Raw genomic sequence first — 23,646 nt, forward strand, 5'->3', positions numbered from 1 at the left:
ATCTGCTATTTATAACCAATATGTTGAGTTTAAACGAAGAGGTGCAACTCTTCAAAATGTCTGTTATGACTATTCACATAAAATGGCCATTACGTAAATGGTTATTTACGCAAAATAAAACGGAAAATTAAAACGCGGAGGAAAATTAATTTACTGTTATAAAAATGACTAATTTGGATTAAAATAATATTACGTTAATCTTAATATTAACAAATAAATTTAGTCCAAAAGATTAATCAATCATTTGATCAATGCCGAGGCCGAGCCGAACGAGTGACAAGCGCAAGGCTTGCCTTCTTCTTAACTCTTCAAGAGCTAGAAGAAGAGCAATTATATATATACCCATCAAAAGTCTTTTCCTCCTCCAATATGGGACAATGTCCCTTTGTCAATGAGGGAAAATCTAAATTTTATTTTTTCCTTCCATTTCCCATTCACCCTCTTTTAAACTAAACTAAGCTTAAAACCCAACATTAATTGCCTGCTACGAAAAGAAGAAAATTCATTTTCCGCAAGTCGAATCCTAGTGTATTGATTAAATTGCAATTATACTAACCGTTGGATTACGAAGTAATACAATATAATTTTACCAACACTAAGATATGACTACTACTTTTAGTTTAGACTAATTACCTAGTGCCTAGTGATTGGAAGCAAAAGGTGACAACAACTTTTGCTATATTATCAGCTCTTGATAAATATTTGGTTGTAAAACTAATGCAAAGTTTTAAATGTTTTGATATTTGTTAGTTTATTTAATTTTTGTCGAGTTAGGACTTGTAGAAAAAATTATATAGGAATAGATTTTCTAGTTTCTAGTTAAAGTTTGTGGAAATTTATAAAGATTATTAAGAGATTTTATATAAATTATTTTTCCTTGATATCCTAATCACTTAGGGTTGTTTGGTATGATGTATTAGACAAAGTAATCACTGTTATTTATCCCATAAACCCTTTTCATTTCTTATATAGCTAGTAGTAAAGTTAATACAACAACTACTCTATGATTTTATACCAAGTTCACCTTAGAATAACAATTAATACATGGATTAGCTATACTTGGGATTAAACTATGAAAAGGTCACATATCCTTGATGTTCTATCACTCTCCTCCTTTAATCCTTCTCAAGATTCCAGATCAAGAACGAGAAGATAAGCTCAACGAGCCCTTGCTTAAGCCTTAAATCAACCAGAGGAGCCCAAAAATAATAATAATAGAAATTGAGTCTTTCACAGAGAGGCTGTACAAAATGATATAAGAAGGCCAAGGGTATGGTTGTAAAAGAACTTAATTTAATTTAATATGAAGCACATATTTTAGAATATACCTTGTATATCTAATTTTTAACACAACTAACCAAACATGCAGTAAAATATGCACAAAAATAATCTTTGCATTATAATTCTTGTATTTTTAATTCTTATTTTAGTAATTACCGTATTACAATCATTGCCTAATTTGTTTCTAAACCAAACTACCCTTAGTAGTACGTGATACGACAAGGAACGTACCCAAATAGTTTATGTAAATGAAACTGCCACACTACGAGTTAAATACATCCTCCGGTCCACATGATCAATTTATTTTTTTATTTTGGTTCAAAATAAGTGTTCATTTATATAATCAAGAAAAAATTCAATGTGTTTTTTCAGAATTACCCTTATGTACGTATCTCTAAAAAGTCTTTTACTCCTCACATTAACTATGCTGGAACATTTAATTAAGGGTAGTTTAGTCACACTAACTATTTTTGTCTAGAATATTATATTTTCTTAATGGGTGTGCCCGAAACAAATTGGTCACTTATTATGGACCGGAGAGAGTATGAATAAAGACAGAACTGATATTTAAAATTTTATGGGTTGAATCGAATCCCTCCGCCTCTTCCTCGATCTCCGTGACCATATGCATTTATCTTGAAAAACTATTATTCCCTTTATGTGACGTATTGGAAGAATAGTGGTGATTATTTGTCTCTTCTTGTAATTTCAAAGACGGCTTTAAGTCACTTCTAACTCTCAACCATTTTATTTTTTAATTTCAAAGAGTTAATAGAGCATATGGGTCAAGAATTAGCCCCTAATATCGACCCATTTTAGGACGAGCAAAAAGGAAACGTCTATAGTTGTCAAGTCTTCACAATTGACGATTTATCCAATCTAAAAGAGGTGTCCGAAACCACATGCAGTTAAGTTAATATAGGTGATATTTGATATGAAAATAAGTATATAACATATTGTAAAAACTACTGTTTTATCCATCTTTTTTTTTTTTTTTTAGCTTTTGTTACTTTGCACACCGCAGTAATAATATGCCAATTATTGTACCATCTCCTATATATGTATAATTCCATGTCTTGTGACATAAGTCATGATTATAAGAACTGCCAATAAAGATGTTGTAACCTGTCCTTTTCTTAATTTGCAAGAAAAAGCTTATCAAACACAAATGACATCCAAACACCTTCAATTCAGCAAGGTAATGAAAATGTTGTTGGAAAACGATTTTTTTTTAATCCTTTATAGAGTGGAAAACAACAATTTTTTTTTTGTGGTAAAGCACAATTTTTGGAAAGTTAGCTGCTGCTAATTGCAGCATCAAAAAGTAAAACCGATTTATAGAAAAAAATAAAAGAAATGCGTCTGCCGGGAGTCGAACCCGGGTCTATTGCTTGGAAGGCAATTATCCTAACCGTTGGACTACAAACGTTAATATATTGAAAGAAGACAAAGGTCTCTTTATAACCTAAGTATGATTCACTAAGAATAACAACAACCTAGTAAAATCCCACTAATGGGGTCTGGGGAGGGTAGTGTGTATGCATATCTTACCCCTATCCCGAAGGATAGAGAGGCTGTTTCCGAAAGACCCTCGGCTCAAGAAAACAAAAAACAAATTATAGTAATTCCAATTGCAGAACTAAAAATTAAACATTAGAAAGAACTTTTAGAATGGTAAAAAGAACTTTTAGAATGGTAAACAATACACATTATAAGAATCAGACTACTGAAATATAAACTAATCGCCTAGTAAATTTTGTTCGGCGTTTCAAAATTGATTACACACTTTTTTGTAGATTTGCATGACAAACTCGATATCTATTATAAAGCTGTTATTTTAAGATTTGTTTACCCGTCTCAACAATCCCACCAGTAATTTAAAATTTCAGAATTTCTATATTAGTTGCAAATTACGTGAACTTATATATGTATTTATTTAGTACTTTTTATGATTTTTGGAAAATGCTAGGAAAATGGGATGCTTAAGTGAAAAAAATGTGTAGGGGGAGCTTACGCATTACTCCCTCCGTTCATAAGACTACTTTTGATAAGAGTCAAAAAGTGATGGATCAAAGCTATATCCATAAAAGAGCATAGATATACCAATTACTCATACTCCACAAAGAAAATTTCAATTTTTGAAAAGTGGAAAGGAATGGACAAAATCAGATTTTTAGCTTTTGTTTCACCTTTGCCAAACAACTTAAAGAGAAAGATTAATGATGCTTTCCTTAAACGCCACCATTTAGGTGTAAGAAATGTGAAGCTATTAGGTTGGCAGAGTTCATTACTTGTTTGTTAAATTAAAATGCATTCGAAATGAGGGCTCCAATTTTGTGGCCCAACACTTACAAACATTATATTCTTTCTTCACATCTTTCTCAATGAATACAACCTCCTTGCTCCCATCTAAGTAGATGTGCATCAATATTTTAAGATATCATGGATCGAGCCTAATTCATCCATTTTGTTGTGATAATCAGAGTAGTTATTTATAACGAATTATATAATCTGATAACTAGAAAATTAGAGTAAATATAACATGTTGCTAAATTATCCTGATAGTAGTTGTAGCGACTATATTTCTTGCATCGAAGTAGCAAAATTTTAAACTGATTTAGGTTTATGCGTGTTTCTTTTCTGAATTCGCTTTTGTGATTCCATTTTAACGGTAAAACTAATTAAAGTAACAAGGACACTATGGTCGAATTCTTTTAAAAAGGAAGAGAATGAATTGTAGTCAAAAAAGAAATCTTAGTTGTAAAAATGGAAACGCACACAAACCCATGGATTTGCACAGAAACCAAAGTTAATTGCTTTAGGCGTTCATCCATAGGAAACGAAAGTTGGTGGTATAATTGTCTTGTGATTTGGAAATCCAGTTTAGATTTTGGTCTTGGCTGACCCAGACACGTCCCTTTGTCTTTGCTTCCCCTTTTGGCAATTGCCATATTTTCCCCCTCGACTAGCCTGCTTCTCTCTTTTTATACACACACTGTTATATAGACACAACAAACCCCATTTGCCCTACCGACCATTCCTCAATCATGTCCCTTTCCTTCGCTTTTTCAATATTCTTTGTTGAGTTCGACTATGCACCATCCATTTTTATTTATTTGCTTGTTACTACCTCATATAGACTTGAAGATATTTGGTGAATACCAAGAAAACAAATGTAATCTGATCCATTTATGCAAATCTCGATGTTTACTAAATAATTAGTGTAGTGGTTGATTTAGAATTTAAACGTAGTGAGATAAAAGTGTATATATATATATATATATATAGTAAATAATATGAATTGATAACTATTTGTTATCCATCTTGGCACCACTAATATGGATAAGACCATATTATCCACTTAGAAAATGGATTATCAATGGATAACTAATGAATTTAACTTTTATATTTTAAGAAGGTTGCTCAAGTTTAGAAAACTGAGAATTTCCAAAAGCGATCGTATTCGGTTAACTCATTTTCTATCTATATTATATATAGGTCGAGTCAGATAATTTATACTCATTTTCGACCTGCCCATATCCGCCACGCCCCGCTCGTTTTTCCTTTAATATATATATATATATATATATATATATATATATATATATATATATATATAGATGGAATTGTCATGTAAGAGCAATATATTTTCGCGAATAATACTGGAATTGTCATGTAGTGCACTTTGCCCATATTTCATGTTGGATGAGGAATCGTGAGAATCGTAAAACAAGAAAGAGTTCTATGAATTCATTTTAGCTATAGCTCAGAAGCAAACTAAACCACATCTTTCTTTCCTAAGTTTTGCACATTTAAAATCTTTAAGTGAAAGATATTGGTGAATTAGGATCTGTCTGAATCTAGCTTAGAGGAAGTGTAGATTTACTTTGGTCTAATTCGTATTTTTAGATTCAAACATCTTAAAGCAACCGGACCTTAAACTCTTATCTTAAGTACAAACATCAAACTCTGAATTACAGAAGATCAATTCCGGTCAAAAATTGAAGATTATTTTAGAATTATAACAAACACCAAAACAAAAACATTACCAAAATAAGGGGAATTCAAAAAAGGGAAAGTCAAGTAAAGGACAAAACAGAACCCGCAGAGAAACTGAAAAAGCTTCACAAAACCAGAATAAAATATTCACATCCTATCGCCGCAGATAAAGCATCCACGAAAGTCGCGCCCAGTGGCCAAACAGAACTAGACGTACTCCATTTTCCAAAAGACGAAATTACCCTACCCTGCAAAAGAACAAACTTTACCATAAATAAATACACTTTAAAATAATTATAATACATAACTACACTAAGGTATCGTTTGGTAGGATGCATTGGAAAAATAATGCATGCATTAACTTTTGGTATTAGTAATCTCTTATTTGGTATACTTTTTCAATATATATATTACTAATGCAAGTATTAGTTATACAATCTATTTGGTATTATCCTATGTATAATTAATACATAGCAAATCATGATATTAGCAATATCAAGCCTATTAATGCATGCATTAACATGGTTAAAGATAAAATTATCCTTAAAGTCCCTTAAAGCAAAAGAATATTGAGGACATATTTGTAAATAATTAATTTTCTTACAAATTCTGCAATGCATGTTAATTTTTAATACACCACAACAAACAATGGATAAGAAATAATCTTTGCATAACTAATGCTTCAGTTACCAATACATGCATTACTAATCCCTGCATTCAGTGGCGGGGGCAGGATCTCCGCGAAGGAGGTTCAAAAAGAAAAAAGTTAAAATAGATTATAGCTAGTGGAAATTGAACCTATGAGACCTTACAAAGGTTTTGAACCCACTTGATCACTAAGCTACACTTTTAGGCTATGTCAAAGGGATTCAAAACTTTATATATATATATATATAAGTAAAAATTAGATTTTGCCATATATATATAGTGTAATTTTTCGACGAATGAGATTCGGGTGAACCCCCTTCCGCCCTCCTAAATCTGCCCCTGTCTGCATTACTAGTACATCTTATTCAGCACTATACTTATACGCCTTATCAAACCACCCCTTAGGGTTTTATAATAAATAGCCATTTCTCCCCTTCCTCACCTCTGTCCAGCCGTGTTGGCCCACATGATAATGGGAAAAAGAAATACAGAAAATATTTAGCAAACAAGTAATTTTCTTCGATTCTACTACAGTCTTGCCTTTAATCTTGTGTCACCATCTAATAACACTTGCTCAAGTTCAGCAGAGGCTCAGTACCTAACATCTGTGATGTAATAATTGCCTAACTTTCTTCTAATAAATCCTATAAGATAGTCGAACACTTAATTATTTTCTCGAATGTTCTGAAACTTCATTCCTGCTCCAAAGTTGTATCCATCTTTTAGTGGATTAACTACAAGAACTAGTCCTGGATGTCAGATGATATGAAAAAGGTGAAAGGAAATAGACGGAATTAACATTCATCACTTCCTTTTGTTGGTTGAAAGTTTTGGGCAGAAATGCAGAATATTCCATATAGTTGTTGAGACACTGAATAGATCGTAGTTTGCTTCTCCGCAAAAAATGGTTACATGTTTTGGACACCCTTCCCTTGTGTTGAAGACCTGAATGCCGTCTTAATTGATACAACCATGCATTAAGCACGATTGTATTCATTGATACAACTATTATACACAAACAAATGCAGTTGATATAATTTTTTCATAAAAATCGTATTCATTGATACAACTATTATGTACAAACGAATACAATTGATACAGCTTTTCCATCAAAATTGTAATTGGTGGTACATCCATTATGCGCAAACGAATACAGTTGATATAACTTTTCCATCAAACTGTAACCATTGATACAACCATTATGCGTGAACAAATACAATTGATACAACTTTTCCATAAATATAATGATATGCGCGAATGGATACAGTTAATACAAGTTGCGCTGCTGCATGTACTGATAAAGCAAAATTGATATATAGCTACTAATGATAATTAGGCAAGATATAGTTACGTATGGTAATTAAACTTTAAACTATGGTGTTTTATGAAAATTACTCTATAGGTTTCATATTATGTCTAATTTAGTTGATCACAAAGGTTAAGAATTTAAATTCTTTTGTATATTGTGATTCTAAACTAAAGGTATATATTACATACTAAAAAATATCGGTTTCAAATATGCATGTTATTCCTATAAGAAAGTGTTACTAAGGATAAAAGAAAAATGTAAAAGTTAAAACTAACTAAATATAAAAAATATTTTTTTTAAAGAACTAAAATAAAAGTAAGACACATAAGTTGAAACAAAGTGCATAGTTATTAACAATAAGATATTATAACCTTAATGTTGCACTATCTAGATGCATATATTTTTTCTCTTAAGTTTTTCCATTACATTGAGATACCAAGGAAGGGAATTTTACATTGAATATCGTATTGCACTAACAAGGCAATTTCTTTCTTGGGTATATGTTAGTTTTGAATCTTCTTGACATAAAGTTTTTATTGTGGTAGAAAAATAAAGTCCAAAAATTACTGTAAGTCACAAGTTTAAATATTTTTAATCTCTTACAATATTAAAATTTCTGGCTTCTCCCTTTGAGGAAGGGGCAAGGGGAAGGAGGAAGTGAGAGTCCACCAATACTTAAAAGTTTAAATTTCACTAAATACATTTTTCTTTAGTTTCCTTCTTTTTCATCAATTTGGAAACCCACCACCTCTTTCTAAAAATAGAAAACAAGGAGGAAAACTTGGATAATTCAGCTCAAACATAAAGCACTACAATTCCAGTTTGCCTAGAAAATCCAGACAGATTTAATAAATGAAAAACATCCATATTTTTATTTAAATACATGGTTTCTTTTCGAATTTTAAAAAATTTATAGATCACACTATCAGAGTTCTCTTTACTCTCCCTTTCTCCGTAGAAACTAAAAATGTAATGGAGCAAACAACTGAAAAGACCTATTTGCCCTTGTCTTTCACATTCTTCAATAACATTCCATTCCAGAATCACACTCCATTCTTTGCTATACTTACCCAGTTACCCATAGGCCTACACCCAGCCCCATAGAGAATCTACTTTCCAATTCTCAATTTCACGTCAAATGTCGAAACCGGCGACAACGCCGGCGCCGGCATCTTCAACGACGATAAAGCCGGAAGATTACTCTCATAGCCCTGTACATTACGCCGTCGTTTTAGGCGATCACTCTACTCTAAGCAGACTCGTCGCTTCTGTTCCTCGACTCGTCGATCCAACTCAGATAAACACTGAGTCCCACTCGCTTTCCCAGGAACGAATTGCAGATCAAATCTCCGCCGTCCTTGACCGCCGTGACAACCCTAACCGTGAAACTCCATTACACCTCGCCGTCCGTTTGAATGACGTGTACGCTGCTCGGACTCTTGCCGTTGCCGGCGCCGACATTTCGCTTCAGAATGCTGCTGGTTGGAATGCTCTACAGGAAGCCATTATGCGGAGATGCTCCGACGTTGTTTCGGTTCTCGTCCAGCATCATCATTTAGGTGCTTGGTCCAAGTGGCGCCGCCGTCTTCCTCGCCTTGTTGCTGTTCTCCGCAGAATGCGTGATTTTTACATGGAGATTTCGTTCCATTTCGAGAGTTCTATTGTTCCGTTTGTCGGAAAAATTGCGCCTTCTGATACGTATAAGATCTGGAAACGCGACGGCAATCTCCGAGCAGATACTTCCTTAGCAGGTTACGACGGCTTGAAAATTCAGCGAGCTAATCAGAGTTTTCTCTTTCTCGGTGACAGTGATCGGAATTTCGATATTCCGGCCGGTGCTTTGCTAGTTTTGAATCATGACGAGCGTAAAATTTATGATGCTTTTGAAAATGCCGGTGCTCCGTTGAGCGATTCCGACGTCGCGAGTTTCTGTAATCAAACAAGTGTGTATCGTCCTGGAATGGACGTGACAAAATCGGCACTAGTCGGTCGTACGAATTGGAGAGGGCAAGACAAAACGGAGAACGTCGGTGAATGGAAAGGTAGGGTTTACGATGTGCACAATGTTGTTTTCAGCTTCCGATCACGGAAAATCACCGGAGCTGAAAGCGAACAAATTTTGCCATTAGACTTGGAACTCGAAGAGGATTCTGAAGAAGGTTTCCTCGTAGCAGAAAATCCACGGTTTAGCGTCTCTACTCGCCCATCCGCTACCGGGGAAGGTAACAGACAAAGACGCCACAGCAGTTTCATTCGAGAGGAGAGAGAGTTCGTTACCGTATCCAGAAAGAGTGTCGACATTATTCCTGAACCACGGCGGAGAACGGCGGCGATACCGGTTGCACCACCACCGAATACGAAGGAGAAAGAGTATGTGAAGAGTCTGAAACCGTCGGTTTGGTTAACGGAGCAGTTCCCCTTGAAGACGGAGGAGTTGCTGCCGTTACTTGACATATTAGCGAACAAGGTCAAAGCCGTTAGACGAATGAGAGAGCTGTTAACGACCAAGTTCCCTCCGGGGACATTTCCAGTAAAGGTAAGGGGTATACTTGGCATTTCGTCCTAAATTCTCAGGTCCCACGAGATTCTCATTTCTTCTGATGAAGCTTTGATTATGTGCATCAGTTTTTGCTCTTTAATTCTTCTTTTCATGCACACAAGCTAAAGACCTTAGCTGGTCTGTTTTAGCTTCAGCTCCTGTCACACTTTTCCTAGTGTTTAACGCAAAGAATCTTCCTGGGACCCATTTTATTGACAAAGGAGTATTTTAATGGGTTATTGTGGGTCCAGATTTAATCCTAGGATTTGGTTTGTTTTTGGACCTACTTTAATTTGTAGTAACTTTTTGAATTAAGTTATTTGGTTTGATATAAACATTCTAACTATATTCTTATTTCTTCGACTTGATTTGTTTTAAAAATTTAACTTATCACCTGTTTACAATATACTATTAATAACTTATATTACTTAACTATGACAAATTAATAAGTTTAGTCCATGCATCGGATATTTTCTTTTTAATATTTCACATTAGTGTTGTACTAACTGCGAGTGCTCTTCGATCTCACCTATACTTTCATCAGCCATCAATGGTCGAGCCGTTACACATGGATAAAGTATGATCTAAGACGGTATTTTTTTTATACTATAAATGCAAATTTAATACACCTATACTTTTTTTTTATATCTTTCTTAATTATACATACAGAGTGTGTGAGTGTATCCACCATTCTACACTTGCGTCTGCCACCAGTTGTTGGGGAAAGCAGTTTCATAAGGGACCCGGCTTAATTCTGTGTGGACCAACCTGTTCCTTACGCTTTGATTTGAATGTGTATCTGCCTTAGTTTTAACTTTTTTGATTTTTCTAACGGCAATTATTTTGTTGTGGCTACAGTTGGCTATACCGGTGGTCCCTACAGTGAGGGTGGTAATAACATTCACGAAATTTGTCGAGCTACAACCAATTGAACAGTTCTACACTCCATTTTCAAGTCCGAGCCACCTTCTTAATGGTGCTGAGGATGAAAGTTCAGGCAGTAATTACCGTTCATTTCCATCATCGTCGTCTTCATCATCGTCGTCGTGGCTGTCGAGGAGCAATAGCCGGTCGCGCTCTTCGAGCAAGCAGCCACAACAGAGCAGTAATGGAGGACAACAAGCAGATCCATTTGCAATACCTGGTGGATATAGTTGGAGTAGTTTTGATGAGAAGAATAGGAAAATGAAGAAATCTAAGTCTACTAGGAGAACCAAGTGAATGTCTTTACTAATTCTTTTACCATATGAATATGACCAACTGTTCTGTTTCTATTACTTCTGGTCTCTAATATAGTTTGTGGATACGAGGGAGGCTCTAATCTTGAATCTCCTTAACACGTAATCTTTAGTCTCTCAATTCTCATTCTTTTTCCTTGGATCGTCTAGTTGCTATTCAGTTGATGAGTTTCTCAATCCAAGCTAACTAATAGTAGAAGAATAAAAAGGATCTTATGTAGGTTAATCTCATCTTTATATAGTACTTAGTAACTATTTATTGAATGGAAATATGTGAAAACACTACTAGTTTGACCTTTTATAAAAGGAAGATATTTTGAAGGAAAAAGCTGAAAAGGAAGATCAATCAAAAAGCTGTATTTCTGATCAAATAAGAGTGGTGTGGGAGTAGAAGGCGTGCAATATTGTGGGGTTTGGAGTTTTGCAATGTGACACAAGGCCATGTTAGAAGGGGTATTGTGGGGTTGTAGATATTATAGTTGTTGCTCAAAGCAAAGACATTATTTGTTTTTCCGACAAAGCAACGATATTTTGACTTGTGTATAATTTTCAATAATTAGCAACTACCACATGAAGGGGGAAAATTATACTAACTAAGAGGTCAAAATTAGGTGAAAACTGGATATACTAGAGCCTAGAGGTTAAATTTACACTTTGTGCATTTAATCATTTTGACATCATTGTCAGGCCCCTTTTTCCTCTGCCTCTTAAACCAAGAGGGTTATCTCTTAGTTTTTTCTTGCTGTCGTTCTAAATTTATATCATGTTTTTATCTTTTTTCGTTTTTACTTGGAAAAGTTTCACAAAGAGTTCGTTCTAATAACTACTCATGCTTGTAAAATTTTGTCTAGAACAACATAAGTCGACTAAACATGGGGTGGTTATCTGGAAGAGAGAATTAGTTCCCTATTAGAGTTGATCATATTACACTAAATGTGTGAAAATTGTTTACACTATCAGCGAATGAAATAAGTACTTCTCTAGATGTGTGCGACTTCTTGCGTATGATACACCGGATAACACCAACAACAAACAACAAATTCAATGTAATCCCACAAGTATGATCCGCCGGACAAATTTTGACTTTGGACACATAAGCTAAACATATGTAAAGATAGTGGATGCTAATTTTAAATTATTCTCAATTAGAGAAATATGTCATTCTTTTTTTAGAAGAACAAAAAAGAATATATGTCTAATAAAGTAGGACAAAGGGAGTACATAATAATTCGGATCCTAAGCAATAAGTTCAGTTGAACTCACAGAACTCGCTATGATCCGCATTAAGGATATACCCGGTAACAAATGTAGACCTTAATGTAGGATTAGATTTAAATTAGTTGAGGCAGAGTAGTACTGCCACTTCCATATATACAAGTATATGATTTAAGCTAAAGGTGGTTGATATGACCAAACTAGTAGCCCAAATACTACAACCACTCCAGCTTTGAATGAATTTGATTTGCAATGACTGCCAATAGGGCAGACTGGCAGTTGAACTACATTGAAGAATAGAAAGGGCTTCATTTATTTCATCCAGAATTATCGCAAAAGGCAAAGCAAAGTCAAGACATTTTAGCCCCTCGTATGACGAAAACATAACACACGTAGGGGACCCTTCTATATAGGATAGGCTGGCCATGGCTAAAACTTAGGTAGGACCAAAATGAGCTGTCACAAAATTATTTTCCAGATTTTCTGAATTCAAAGATGTTGAGGAAATGGAAAAAGAGGGGAGCTCATATGAGGTCTTCTTTTTAGTAGAAAACAGAGGAGGAGAAATAACAACTTATGACTTGTGTTTCAACAGAATCACCTAAATCCTAAACTTTGTTATCGTAGATGTGGAAGAGCAAGCATGAGTGGCAGTGGGGTTGTTAAGAGGACTACAATTTTGTAGATACTAGATAGTGCTTTGTCATATGTGGAAAAGCCAAAGCATCAGTCTTACTTTTGGTTAACAAAATCCTTCCACTTCAACCACTAATTTCTACTTTTATACACAACCACTAACAAGGTAGGTAAATGATAATTGGGAAACTTTAACCTTTTTGTAGAAGAAGAATAAACTAATGAAAGCCCAATCAATGTTTGCTTCAAGAGTAAGGTAACCTTATGAGTTAGACAAGTCTTCTATAAAAGGAAAACACAAGTTTAAGAAACAGTCCTTAAAATACCCTCACTAATTAAGAAAGTCTACCAGTTCCAAGCTCTGATAAGGTAAAATGCTCAACCCCTCTTATTATTTTCCTTTATTCTTGACTAAATCATTTTATCTTGTTCACAATTTAATTTGGTTAAGAGTTTCTTGACAAAACTTTTGTTGATTGTTGAAAGGATTTAATTATGGCTACTAATGGACCAAGTTGGGCAGATCAATGGGGTGCTGGAGGAATAGGTGCCATAGATGAAGATGAGAGCTATTATAAGAGCAACAAAGAAAATGGAAATAACAAAAAAGCCAGTGCAGGAATTGGCAAAGTCAAAGCAGTAGCAATTGCAGGTGCACAGAAAGTGAAAAATGGCCCTTCTATGGTCATCAAATGGGTTAGGAGCAGATCACAAAAGAAGAACTCTTCCATTTCATGAATAGAGATAGAGATTATCTCATCTTTATCTGGCCTTCTGTAAGAACATTCAAGATTTCAGATCAAACATGTCAAATTAGAGGCCTCAAATAAAATTATGGATTGTTATGCTTCAGTTATATTAGGACTTGCTTAGGTTTATCCAATTCTTGTCTCATTCCTAAAGACGACATAGTTTATATTGCTTCCTTGCAAACTTCTTTAAGTCAAGAAAGAAATTGCGGCAATCGAAAAGCTATAACTCAGCTACTTCTATATGAACAAGGACAAATATGTTAATCATAATCAAGTCTAATTTATTAAACATTTAGAGTACCTTACATGATTGAACAGAAACTGATGAACTGTATATCAGCTCACGAAGTTCAATTGCTAGCAATAATTGATATTTAACCAAAAGGTCGAGGAGAGGTATTACCAGTCTTTAAACTAGTACTAGTATAGATTTTTCTTTCAAATCAATAGCATGTACTATGAATTACTGAAGATTTAAACCCTACCCACAACATTCACAACCTTTGCTACAAGACGACAGATCACACACTCTCCCAAACAAATTTATTGTATTCTTTTTTTTTTTCTTCTTCATCTAACACGTTTTGAACCAAAAGAAATTTATAAGAAAAAAGGGGCTATTGGATAAGAGAGCAAGAGTCATCTGTACATGGTAAGGTTAACCAGAAGAGGACCATAAGCTCTTCAGTCAAATTGGATGTATAGATTAATGAAAATGAACGACAACAGTCAGCAACCCAAGATGAGATCAAAGAAATAGCAGATTTACAATGGAGATAGTAACTTTGCGATATTAATTTCCAAGCTCAAGGAACCCAAATGTATTTTCTCCGCTGTATGTCATGTAGAGAAATCCATCTTCATCCTTATTTTCCTCATATATTGCAGACAACAGAGCAGCTGCAATTAAAAAAAAAAAGGTGCAATTATACAACTATCAGAATAAGTAAAAGACCTACAAAATCTCTCTTCTTACCCGTGGGAGGCAAAGTGTTGTTGACAAACACAAATATGGCCTTCTCAGCACTGAGCTTGATCCTCTTCCGAACCACATAAACAAACTGGCCGACAGTCAAATCAGCTGGGACGAGGTATCTGCATCACAAGGTAAGACAAATGAGCATTAACAGAGCGGTCAACCCAGTCCAACTATGGACAATCAGACATAGGAACCATAAGTGACAATAACATTCGATACAAATGCTGCAAACATTTCACGGCTAATGAACACTTAGCATGTTTAGTTGCAGAGAAGAAACATCCAAGCGATCATAGGTCCATTCCTGCCAATTCACTAAATTAAACTGAGCTTATTAGCTATTTCCACACGCAATCCCATTCTCCATAGAAATATCATGGACTCAAGTATTTGATCATTTACGTTATGAGAACCTCAGGGAAGACAACAGCTTTTTTGAAATTCGAATTTAACAGAAAAAGCATACGTATTCCATCAACCTTCCTGCCAGATTCTCCTAACAGAAAAAGCATACGAATTTAACAGAAAAAGCATACGTATTCCAGCTTTTTTGGTATGAATTTGTTTTTCTAAAAAATGATACAAAAAATGAAAATTAACACCCTTAAAGCTTTCACATAAAATATAACCACCCCCAACTTCCCATGACAATATCCTTATCTCAAACTAATAGGAACAAACACCTCATATTACTAGCTATGCTAAAACCAAACATTTGATCTATAAAACAGGGTAAGATGCACAAAGCCATTCTTGTAACCATAAGTCAACAATAACCACCAAAGAGAACAAGAATGCAATTTACCAGATGACCAGTAGGGCATGCCAAAACACAATCCATGTAACTGGATTGGTAGATTTAATCACCTTAAGGTAGAAGCTCATAAATTAAGCACTTGATTTTGAAAATTTAACGTCCAAAACATCTAGGAAAAGAAGGAAAGTAGCAACTTACTTCTTCTTATCAATGTCAGGGACATCACTCCTCTCTGCCTTCTCAACAATCACCTGAATTAGGAAACTTGAATGTCAGAGAGAAGCAGACAAGAGTACTAAGTATTGAATTAAATCCATGATCATACCGGAATTCGATCAGGATACTTCTCTCGGATGCGAGAAGACTCTGCCTGCCTCCTCTCTGTAAACAAAACCACATTGTGCACTCATCAGAATTTACACCTGAAAGTACTAGCTTTATTGTCTGATGTTTTCAAGCAAAAAATAGGATATGCTCAGGAGAATCGAGAAAAGTTATACAGTCTCTTCTCCATGAGCTAACCTCCAGTTCATAAACTTGTTTAGCAATTCCAAGCAGTACATAAATTTTAAGACCAAAAAGTCAAAATAACCACCATATTCCCCTATGTTCTTTTTTTCTATAAACATATGCACACCCACACATGCAGAAGAGAAAAAAGAAGAAGCTTAAAGCCAATCATGCAAACTCTGACATGATTCGTGAGTATTACATGCTTTACAAGTAGGTTTGTTAATTCTCAACATAAAATTTGGAAGCATCTTGATTACTATTACACGTGTAAAACACTCAGAATGCAATTTTTCAGCTCAAAATAGTCAAAACAGATATCCAGCTAAACATAGGAAGGAAAAAAAAACAAACAGAACATAGACAAGCAGAAATGCAACAGTGCCTCAATTGTTCGTCTTATTGAGCCGAGAGTCTATCGTAAACCGCCTCTCTACCCCCTCGGGGTAGGGGTAAGGTCTGCGTAACACTCGTGAGATTTCACTGGGTCGTCGTTGTATAGACAAGCAGAAATGCAACAGTGCCTCAATTATGAGAATTTTTTTTGATAAGGTAATAATTTTACTAAACTGCAAATATATACAGCTCCAAACACTAGACAGTATAAAATGTCAACAAAGGGAGATAAAACTTTCATCACGGGTGAAGCTAGGTCAATTGAATCCCCTACATTGAAAAATTATACTGTTTAAATAGGGAAAAAGCTAATTTCTTTTCGTTATATATAAGTTGTTGAATCCCTTACAATACGGAAAAGTTCTAGTAAAGTGGCAAAAAGGTTCAAATATTGCTTTAGGTCATAGGTCCAAATCCCAGGTGTGACATTTTTTAATCACCTTGTAAAATTCCTGGCTCACTCTCATATGGATGAAAACATTCAGGTCTCATTGTTGTTTCACCAGATATTGAATCTTATTCAGTAGACAAACCTCAAACTGGAAAACCAAAAGAACATAATAGCATCAAACACCAAGGACACAAAAGGGAAAAGGCACTGATCAATATTAAGTTTTTCAGCATGATTGAAACAACAAATACATGAACTATGATCACCTATGAAAGTTCAAGAAAGACATAAAAAAGTCAAAGATACATACACACAATCAAACAATTTGTAGTATAACAACAAAAAGCTGAATTAGAAAACAAAATTACCCATGGGGTGTTCAAGCTTGAAAGAACTCTTGGCCATGACAAGACTCGAACTTTGATCTTTACCTGCAAATTTCAGACAGCCAAACACATCAGAATCACACCCAAAAAAAAAAAAAAAAAAAAAAACCACGAAAATACACAAACAATTACATTGTAATGGACTAAGGGCATGTAGAAATCACTAAGAACGGAAATTCACGCAAGAGGGTATCTTTAAAACTTACCAAAACAGAAGAAAATCGAAGAATTGAAGAGGAGTTGTGATCAATTTGGCTGTTTTTACAAAAGAAAAAGGGTGCGCCTTTGAGAAAACAAGAAATAATGACTTTGAACAAGTTCTCACTATTTAAATGGAAAAATAAAAAGGGTTTTTTCTGCTACACGGAATCAATTGGAGAAAGTTTGGATTCACAAGGAAACTACAAGTATCTGTTTAGTTTCGTACTCTGTTCGGTGAGAATTTGTCGGAGGCAATAATGTTTTAATACGACATCGTAAAAAAGTGTTTAAAGATTAAACGGCTCCGTTTGGGATTCACTGGCTATTGGGTGAGGATTTGGTTTGCTTATCTAAGGAGGGGTACCTAACTTATTTGATTTAGAATTCCCTCGTACAAACTCCAAGTAAAGAATATTTAAACTATATAATTAAATAAGTTCCTTAATAAATTAGAAAAGATTAATTTTAATTTTGAAAAAGCAAACTATTGAAGGGACAACGGGATAATCTTTTTAATTGATTATTCCTATATCATTGATTTAATTTGGATATTAAGAGTCAACTTTATAACCTATTAATGTGTGTACCTAGTCCAAAGTGTGCATTGGACAGATTGGTAGGTCGGATATTCATTTAAGGCTTAAAATTGATATTCGAACCAATCAATTATACAATTGAGTCAACTAAAAAAATTGAGTCAATTTGGTCTATATTAAAATTCCAAATCAACACTTAAATAGTTGTTGCCCATAACTAGAGGGTAAAAAGGAGAAATAAATGATTTTAGATGTATTGGTATATAATTTATTTGTAAATAGCGTATTTTAACACTCAACCATATAGTTAAAGATTTAAAAACAAATAAAATGAGTTATAATTCGCTAATAGTCATACCCTAATATAAAATGGAGAGTCCACTAATGCTTGTACTCCAAGTACAAGAATTCTGAGTTGTATTTAAGAAAAGAACTACTTTCTCCCCCCAAAAATGAAGCAATTATTAGTAATGTTCTATGTAGTAGGATGGAGCTAAGACTTGGGTTAGGATAGTAGGAGGCGTACTCAGAGCATTTTTCAGTTGTTATATATGGGGTTACACCAAGGATCTGCGCTCAGCCCATTCTTATTTGTCTTGGTGATGGACGCACTAACACACCATATTCAAGGGGATGTGCCATGGTGTATGTTATTCGCTGACGACATAGTTCTGATTGATGAGACGCGATGTGGTATTAACGAGAGGCTAGAGGTTTGGAGATAGGTCTTTGAGTCTAAGGGTTTTAAGCTGAGCAGGACCAAGACGGAATACCTCGAATGCAAGTTTAGTGCCGAGCCGAGGGAAGCGGACATGTACGTGAGGCTTGAATCACAGGTCATCCCCAGTAGAGGCAGTTTCAAGTACCTTGGGTCGGTTATCCAGGGGGATATGGGAGATCGACACTACTCTTTCGTTTTATAGTGCCGAGTCTATTTATTGGTTATTGCTATTGTTTTCATCTATTTTCTGGCTTTTATGATGCTGTTATTATTCCTTTGGTTTCTGTTGATGGTACTGACATATTATCTCTTTTCGTCTTCTTGAGCCGAAGGTCTTTCGGAAACAACATCTCTAATTCCCTCGGGGTAGGGGTAAGGTCTGCGTATATACTACCCTTCCCATACCCCAAGTGAAATTTTACTGGATCGTTGTTGTTATTGTATTAGTAATGTTCAAAGGACAACGGTAATAAAAAGCATTGAAGATCAAGTTCCGGGATTTAGTATTTAAAAAGTTTAACGTTTATATTTTGATGGTATAAAGAATATTTACATATCAAAACACTTAAAAGCCAATGACAAATAATATACGAATCAAACATGGCTCGGTATCAAATAAATTATGCTAAATAACTTGTTAAGTAGGTAAAACTATACTGATAATTATATAACAATCGGCTATGCTGTTAGTATATACCAATTTACATCCATTCAATAACACGTAGACGAAGTCATTGGAAAAATAACTCAAGTATTTAGCGAAACGACCAATGAAAGCTTCCCTAAAAATGTCCGTTTCCATTCTCCAGCTCTTGGGTACTAGGTAAGGTTCAACCACACAAAAAAAAAAAAGGAAAAGGAAAAAGAAAAATAAGTAAACAAGAAAAAAGGACAAACATTAATTCTTTGGCTATTACTAAGCTATTTAAATAATATGTGGATGAATTCTAATAACTTATTAAATATTTAGTTGAAGTTTAGCCTCTAGCTATTTCTCATGTAGTGATGTATAGGTAGTTTTGACTACTCATGTAGCTGCCTAGTTATCCGCCTCTTTTTCAAAAGAAAAAGAGAGAAAAAATTAAAGGCGACGGATATTTGTTAGATCGTTCACGAGATTGTCTCCTTTTTATGCAGTTTGATGATATTTATCCCAATAAAATGGAAACATTTTTTTCAAATAAGATCGCTTGTTTTACAGTCAAAGAATCGATATAGAGAAAAAAAAAAAAATGATCTTCTTCTCATTAAATTAGTAACAGTGTCTAGGTATTAGGTTTATGTTTTTGTTTCTTCTAAGTTTCTGTTAGTTTACTCGTTCGATTTGGGGTACATTACGTTTTAATTATAATAATTAGAAGAATTAACCTAAACAGCAGCCATTCAACTAACTTAACTAAAAATAGCCAACCAATGTATAATATATGTATAACTATGTATAATCGATATATAATTTATGTATACCGGCTAGATAAACTGTATAGAAAGTCAAGGTGAATGTTTCGGAAACCAAATATATAAAATATATGAAGGATACAAAATGGCAATCTTCCCCACAAACTAAAACAAATGCAACCTAGCTTTGCATTATAATGACAAGCTCACCTGCCTCCACAAGTTCCTACATGTAAGTAGTTTCGAACTCCATGTATAAAGTTAAATAAAAATAATACATACATGAAGTTCCTAGTTATTGACATGAAGAGAAAGTGAATGCAGTGATATTCTACGTCCACTCGTTTAAGAATTTGAATCCATTTCTCTCTCCACCTACAAATGAGATATTTGGGTTCTCAGTGACATGCATAAACGTACCAAAATTGAGCTTCATATGAAATAATTTAATTATATCAATAAACATTACATTGAGCAGAATCACCCCATCGAGGGATGTGATTAGATGGATGGAATTCTTTCACTTTTAATCGAAATTCTTGATTTAGAATAAGCTGTTTAGTAGATTTACTCGACGCGAATATGAATTAATTGTAGGCCGGTGGACATTGAAATATAATAGAAGGTTGATTAAACCGCCAAAATGGAAAGGCAGCATCAACTTGCATCTCACTGTGCATATGCAGATTGCAGAGCAAGGGACGTACAAATGGTCATGGATTTGTCATTTGAGCAATCAATGCTCTCTTCTCTGAAAGGAGAGGCAAAATGCTGTTCAGGGTTTTCACGTGAAAACCCTCATTCAAATTTCTTTCTAAGGTAAAAGCTATTTAATTTTTCATTTATGGACACTACTAGTACTAGAAAAATTGACCTCTCTATGCGCAAATATGCCATACTAAAATAACAGATTTTTTTTTCTTTTAAAACAAAGGTTCAATAAAAGCTACAAAGGACAAAAACTTTATGCAATATCTCTCCTCAAAAATAAACTTAGGGTTGTTCATGTATCGGTTTGGATCGGGGTTTCCTTAAAAGAAAACCAAACCAAGTAAGTCGGTTCTTAAAATATTGGAACCAAACCAAACCAATTAATTAAGTCGATTTTTTAACAATTCGATTTTTGCCGGTTATTCGGTTATTTACCGTTTTTTTCCTTATATTATGAGACATACACTACCAAACACATATTTCGGCGACTATATTTTCATCGTAACACTATCAAATCAATTACTCTTTGAGAAATCTATCATTTACCATGGTATATTGATGATAGTTGAATCAAATAGTGATGAATAATTTAAGTACTCAATTAAAAATCGATTATTTTTAACATGAAATAATTTTTGTACTTAGCAAAAGCAAACTACCAATCAAACTAGAATGTAAAGGCAAAGAATTAGATTATTGTAATAGCAAAGAACTAGACTTAAAATACAAACGACTAATATGTACCATAACATTTTAGAAACTTTATATATATATATATATATATATATATATATATATATATATATATATATATATATATATATATATATATATATATATATATATATATATATATGTGTGTGTGTGTGTGTGTGTGTGTGTGTGTGTGTAATAATAAATTTAAATAGCTACTTCTATAGTCGATTTGGTTCGGGTTTTTCTGTTATTGTTTGATTAAAACCAAAACAAACCAAATTTGATCGATTTTTAAAATTCAAAATCAAAATCAAATCAAACCTAAAAAGTATCGGTTTTTTTGGTCGGTTTGGTTCGATTTTTCGGGTTTTCATGAACACCCCTAAATAAACTAAACTAGAAAAGGAAAAAAAAAATACCACTTATGAATTTTAAGTTGAAAGGGATTATCCTCATCCTCTGCTGGTTTTACATGGTGGTGGCAAAATAGTTTAAAAAAATAATTATCCACCCATATTATCTATCAAATACGGATAAAAATTATATTATTCACTTAGAAAATGAATAACCATTAAGTTTAACTTTTACATTTGTAAAGCCTCAAATTAGGGGTTCCTCAAGTTTAGGAGATTGGGAATTCTTCCAAAAGTGATCATATTCAAGAAGGCATGCATAATATGGATATCCATATTATCCGTTGGTTAAACCATTTTTTATTTGTATTAAATATAGGTCGGGTCGGATAATTTATTCATTTTTGCATTACCCATTTTTGACCCTTCCGTTTGCCACCCCTAGTTTTACATGATAATCTGTCTATTATTTCTGCCCATCTAGCTTTATATAGTCGATTTTTGCTCTCATACCTGTCACAATATTTGTAGAAAACAAGAAATGCAAGAACGATTCAAATACTAAAGTAAACAACCACCCCCAAAGTGGGCTAGCAAGATATATTTGAAATTCAAAAAAATTAGGTGTCATGGTATTGATTCGTGATATGCCATTTTTCTAATCCAATAAGTATAATAATAAATGCATATGGAAAAGCTCCAGATTTGCTTCAGTGAGCTTTTTCATCGTTTCCTAGCTTTTGAGTAAATATACCAACCTCCTTTTTCTTGTTGGGTTGTTGGCAATATTCAATGCCTGTTCCTCGCAACTTCTTATTTTCCTTTACTCATATCCCTTATTTTCCTCCTCACCAACACCTAGGGATGGAGCTATACGTTTGAAGGGGGGAGAATATCCCATATTCAACTAGAAAATTGATTTTCCGGTTCTTTACAAATTTATTTTTAGTTTTATGTCTTTTTTCAAGAATTCATAAAAAATTTAGAAAAAAACATACAAGATATCTGAAAATAGTGGCCATTTCTCTTGAATATTAAATCTCCTATGTCAGTGCAAATTATAACTTATAAATACTATTTGTATTGCAACAAGGATGACACAATAATTATTTTTAGTGTGTCATAATTTTATATTTCAGGTGCGATAATCTTGCATCTTGAATAAATTCTTGTTAGAGTTTCTCGCTTCGTCACCTCCAACCCCCCTCCCCTACTACCTAGCTCCCACCCCCATTATATGTAGAAGGACCATCACAGGCATAATATTCTTCATTACAAATTTACAACTAAGATATGCCAACTACTTCCCTACCACTATATTTATTCTGTATCCTGAAGATTCCTCTTTGTCTATCTATAAATCCATCCTTTAATTTTCAGTTTCCTTCTTCCCTCCGGCTTATTATATATCTCTTAGATTATCAATATCTGCAGCCGGCCTCTCGTGCGTGTGTGTAAGTTTTCTTTGCTTGGATATATATATATATCATGGTAAGATTTTAATTGTTATATGGAAATGCATACGAGATATTGGTGCGGTTCAATTAGAAAGCTGAGTTCTTTTTTGTTTTGAACTCTGTTATTTGATTGAGCCGTGCCAATATCACGTATATTCGTATTATACCGATCACTCAACATCCATGTTGAATCTCAGTTGCTTTATTTTTTTCTTCTTGATTTTGTCTACTTGTTTTCCGTCCTCTCTTTAGTTTCTAAGTATTTTGAAGCTTTTTTTCCAGGCCACACTCTCCTAACCCCAGAACTCTCTCTCTCTCTACATATATATTTTTTTTGTATATTTTGAATATTCCAATAATTAAATGGAAATGAATGCTGTGTGACGAAGTAACAAGCATTTCTTTTCTCTACATCCCCAGAAAATAAAAGAAAATCGTCTGTTGAATGTCCTAGAGAAAGAAATGTTTTCATTAGGTGCAGTAATAGACGCTTTGGTGCATTAGCTGGAGATTTATATCTATCTACATACTGAGCAGCCA

General features: G+C 34.0%; 2 protein-coding genes, 1 long non-coding RNA gene and 1 other non-coding gene across 4 annotated transcripts; 2 read left to right on the forward strand and 2 right to left on the reverse strand.

The window, feature by feature from the left end:
• Nucleotides 1-2,638: 2,638 nt before the first annotated feature.
• On the reverse strand, nucleotides 2,639-2,710 carry TRNAG-UCC (transfer RNA glycine (anticodon UCC)). The gene has a single exon. It is a non-coding gene; the product is annotated as a tRNA-Gly (tRNA).
• Nucleotides 2,711-8,249: 5,539 nt separating this feature from the next.
• On the forward strand, nucleotides 8,250-11,145 carry LOC104091317 (uncharacterized). The gene is made up of 2 exons (XM_009596632.4): nucleotides 8,250-9,773; nucleotides 10,635-11,145. The coding sequence occupies exons 1-2, from the start codon at nucleotides 8,376-8,378 to the stop codon at nucleotides 10,995-10,997; spliced, it is 1,761 nt and encodes a 586-aa protein (XP_009594927.1). The 5' UTR covers nucleotides 8,250-8,375; the 3' UTR covers nucleotides 10,998-11,145.
• A 2,017-nt stretch (nucleotides 11,146-13,162) lies between these two features.
• LOC108944285 (uncharacterized) lies at nucleotides 13,163-13,721 on the forward strand. The gene is made up of 2 exons (XR_001968286.3): nucleotides 13,163-13,234; nucleotides 13,352-13,721. It is a non-coding gene; the product is annotated as an uncharacterized lncRNA (long non-coding RNA).
• Nucleotides 13,722-14,216: 495 nt separating this feature from the next.
• On the reverse strand, nucleotides 14,217-17,783 carry LOC104091318 (autophagy-related protein 8C-like). Its single transcript, XM_009596633.4, has 6 exons — nucleotides 17,243-17,783; nucleotides 17,019-17,081; nucleotides 15,679-15,734; nucleotides 15,552-15,604; nucleotides 14,594-14,712; nucleotides 14,217-14,517 (listed from the first exon to the last, which is right to left on the reverse strand). Exons 2-6 carry the CDS (start codon nucleotides 17,053-17,055, stop codon nucleotides 14,411-14,413), a joined length of 372 nt encoding a protein of 123 aa, XP_009594928.1. The 5' UTR covers nucleotides 17,056-17,081; nucleotides 17,243-17,783; the 3' UTR covers nucleotides 14,217-14,410.
• Between the last annotated feature and the right edge of the window lie 5,863 nt (nucleotides 17,784-23,646).

Source organism: Nicotiana tomentosiformis, chromosome 2 (assembly GCF_000390325.3).
Source record: "Nicotiana tomentosiformis chromosome 2, ASM39032v3, whole genome shotgun sequence".
In the NCBI taxonomy this organism is placed as follows: Eukaryota; Viridiplantae; Streptophyta; class Magnoliopsida; order Solanales; family Solanaceae; genus Nicotiana; species Nicotiana tomentosiformis.

Bases quoted from the DNA above. Each gene is read 5' to 3' on its own strand.
- LOC104091317 (XM_009596632.4), top strand. From the start codon at position 8,376: ATGTCGAAACCGGCGACAACGCCGGCGCCGGCATCTTCAACGACGATA. The intron at 9,774-10,634 runs GTAAGGGGTATA...TTGTGGCTACAG, and splicing joins CGGGGACATTTCCAGTAAAG to TTGGCTATACCGGTGGTCCC.
- LOC104091318 (XM_009596633.4), bottom strand. From the start codon at position 17,055: ATGGCCAAGAGTTCTTTCAAGCTTGAACACCCCATGG. The intron at 15,735-17,018 runs GTAATTTTGTTT...TTTTGTTTACAG, and splicing joins CAAGCTTGAACACCCCATGG to AGAGGAGGCAGGCAGAGTCT. The intron at 14,518-14,593 runs GTAAGAAGAGAG...TTTTAATTGCAG, and splicing joins CAACACTTTGCCTCCCACGG to CTGCTCTGTTGTCTGCAATA.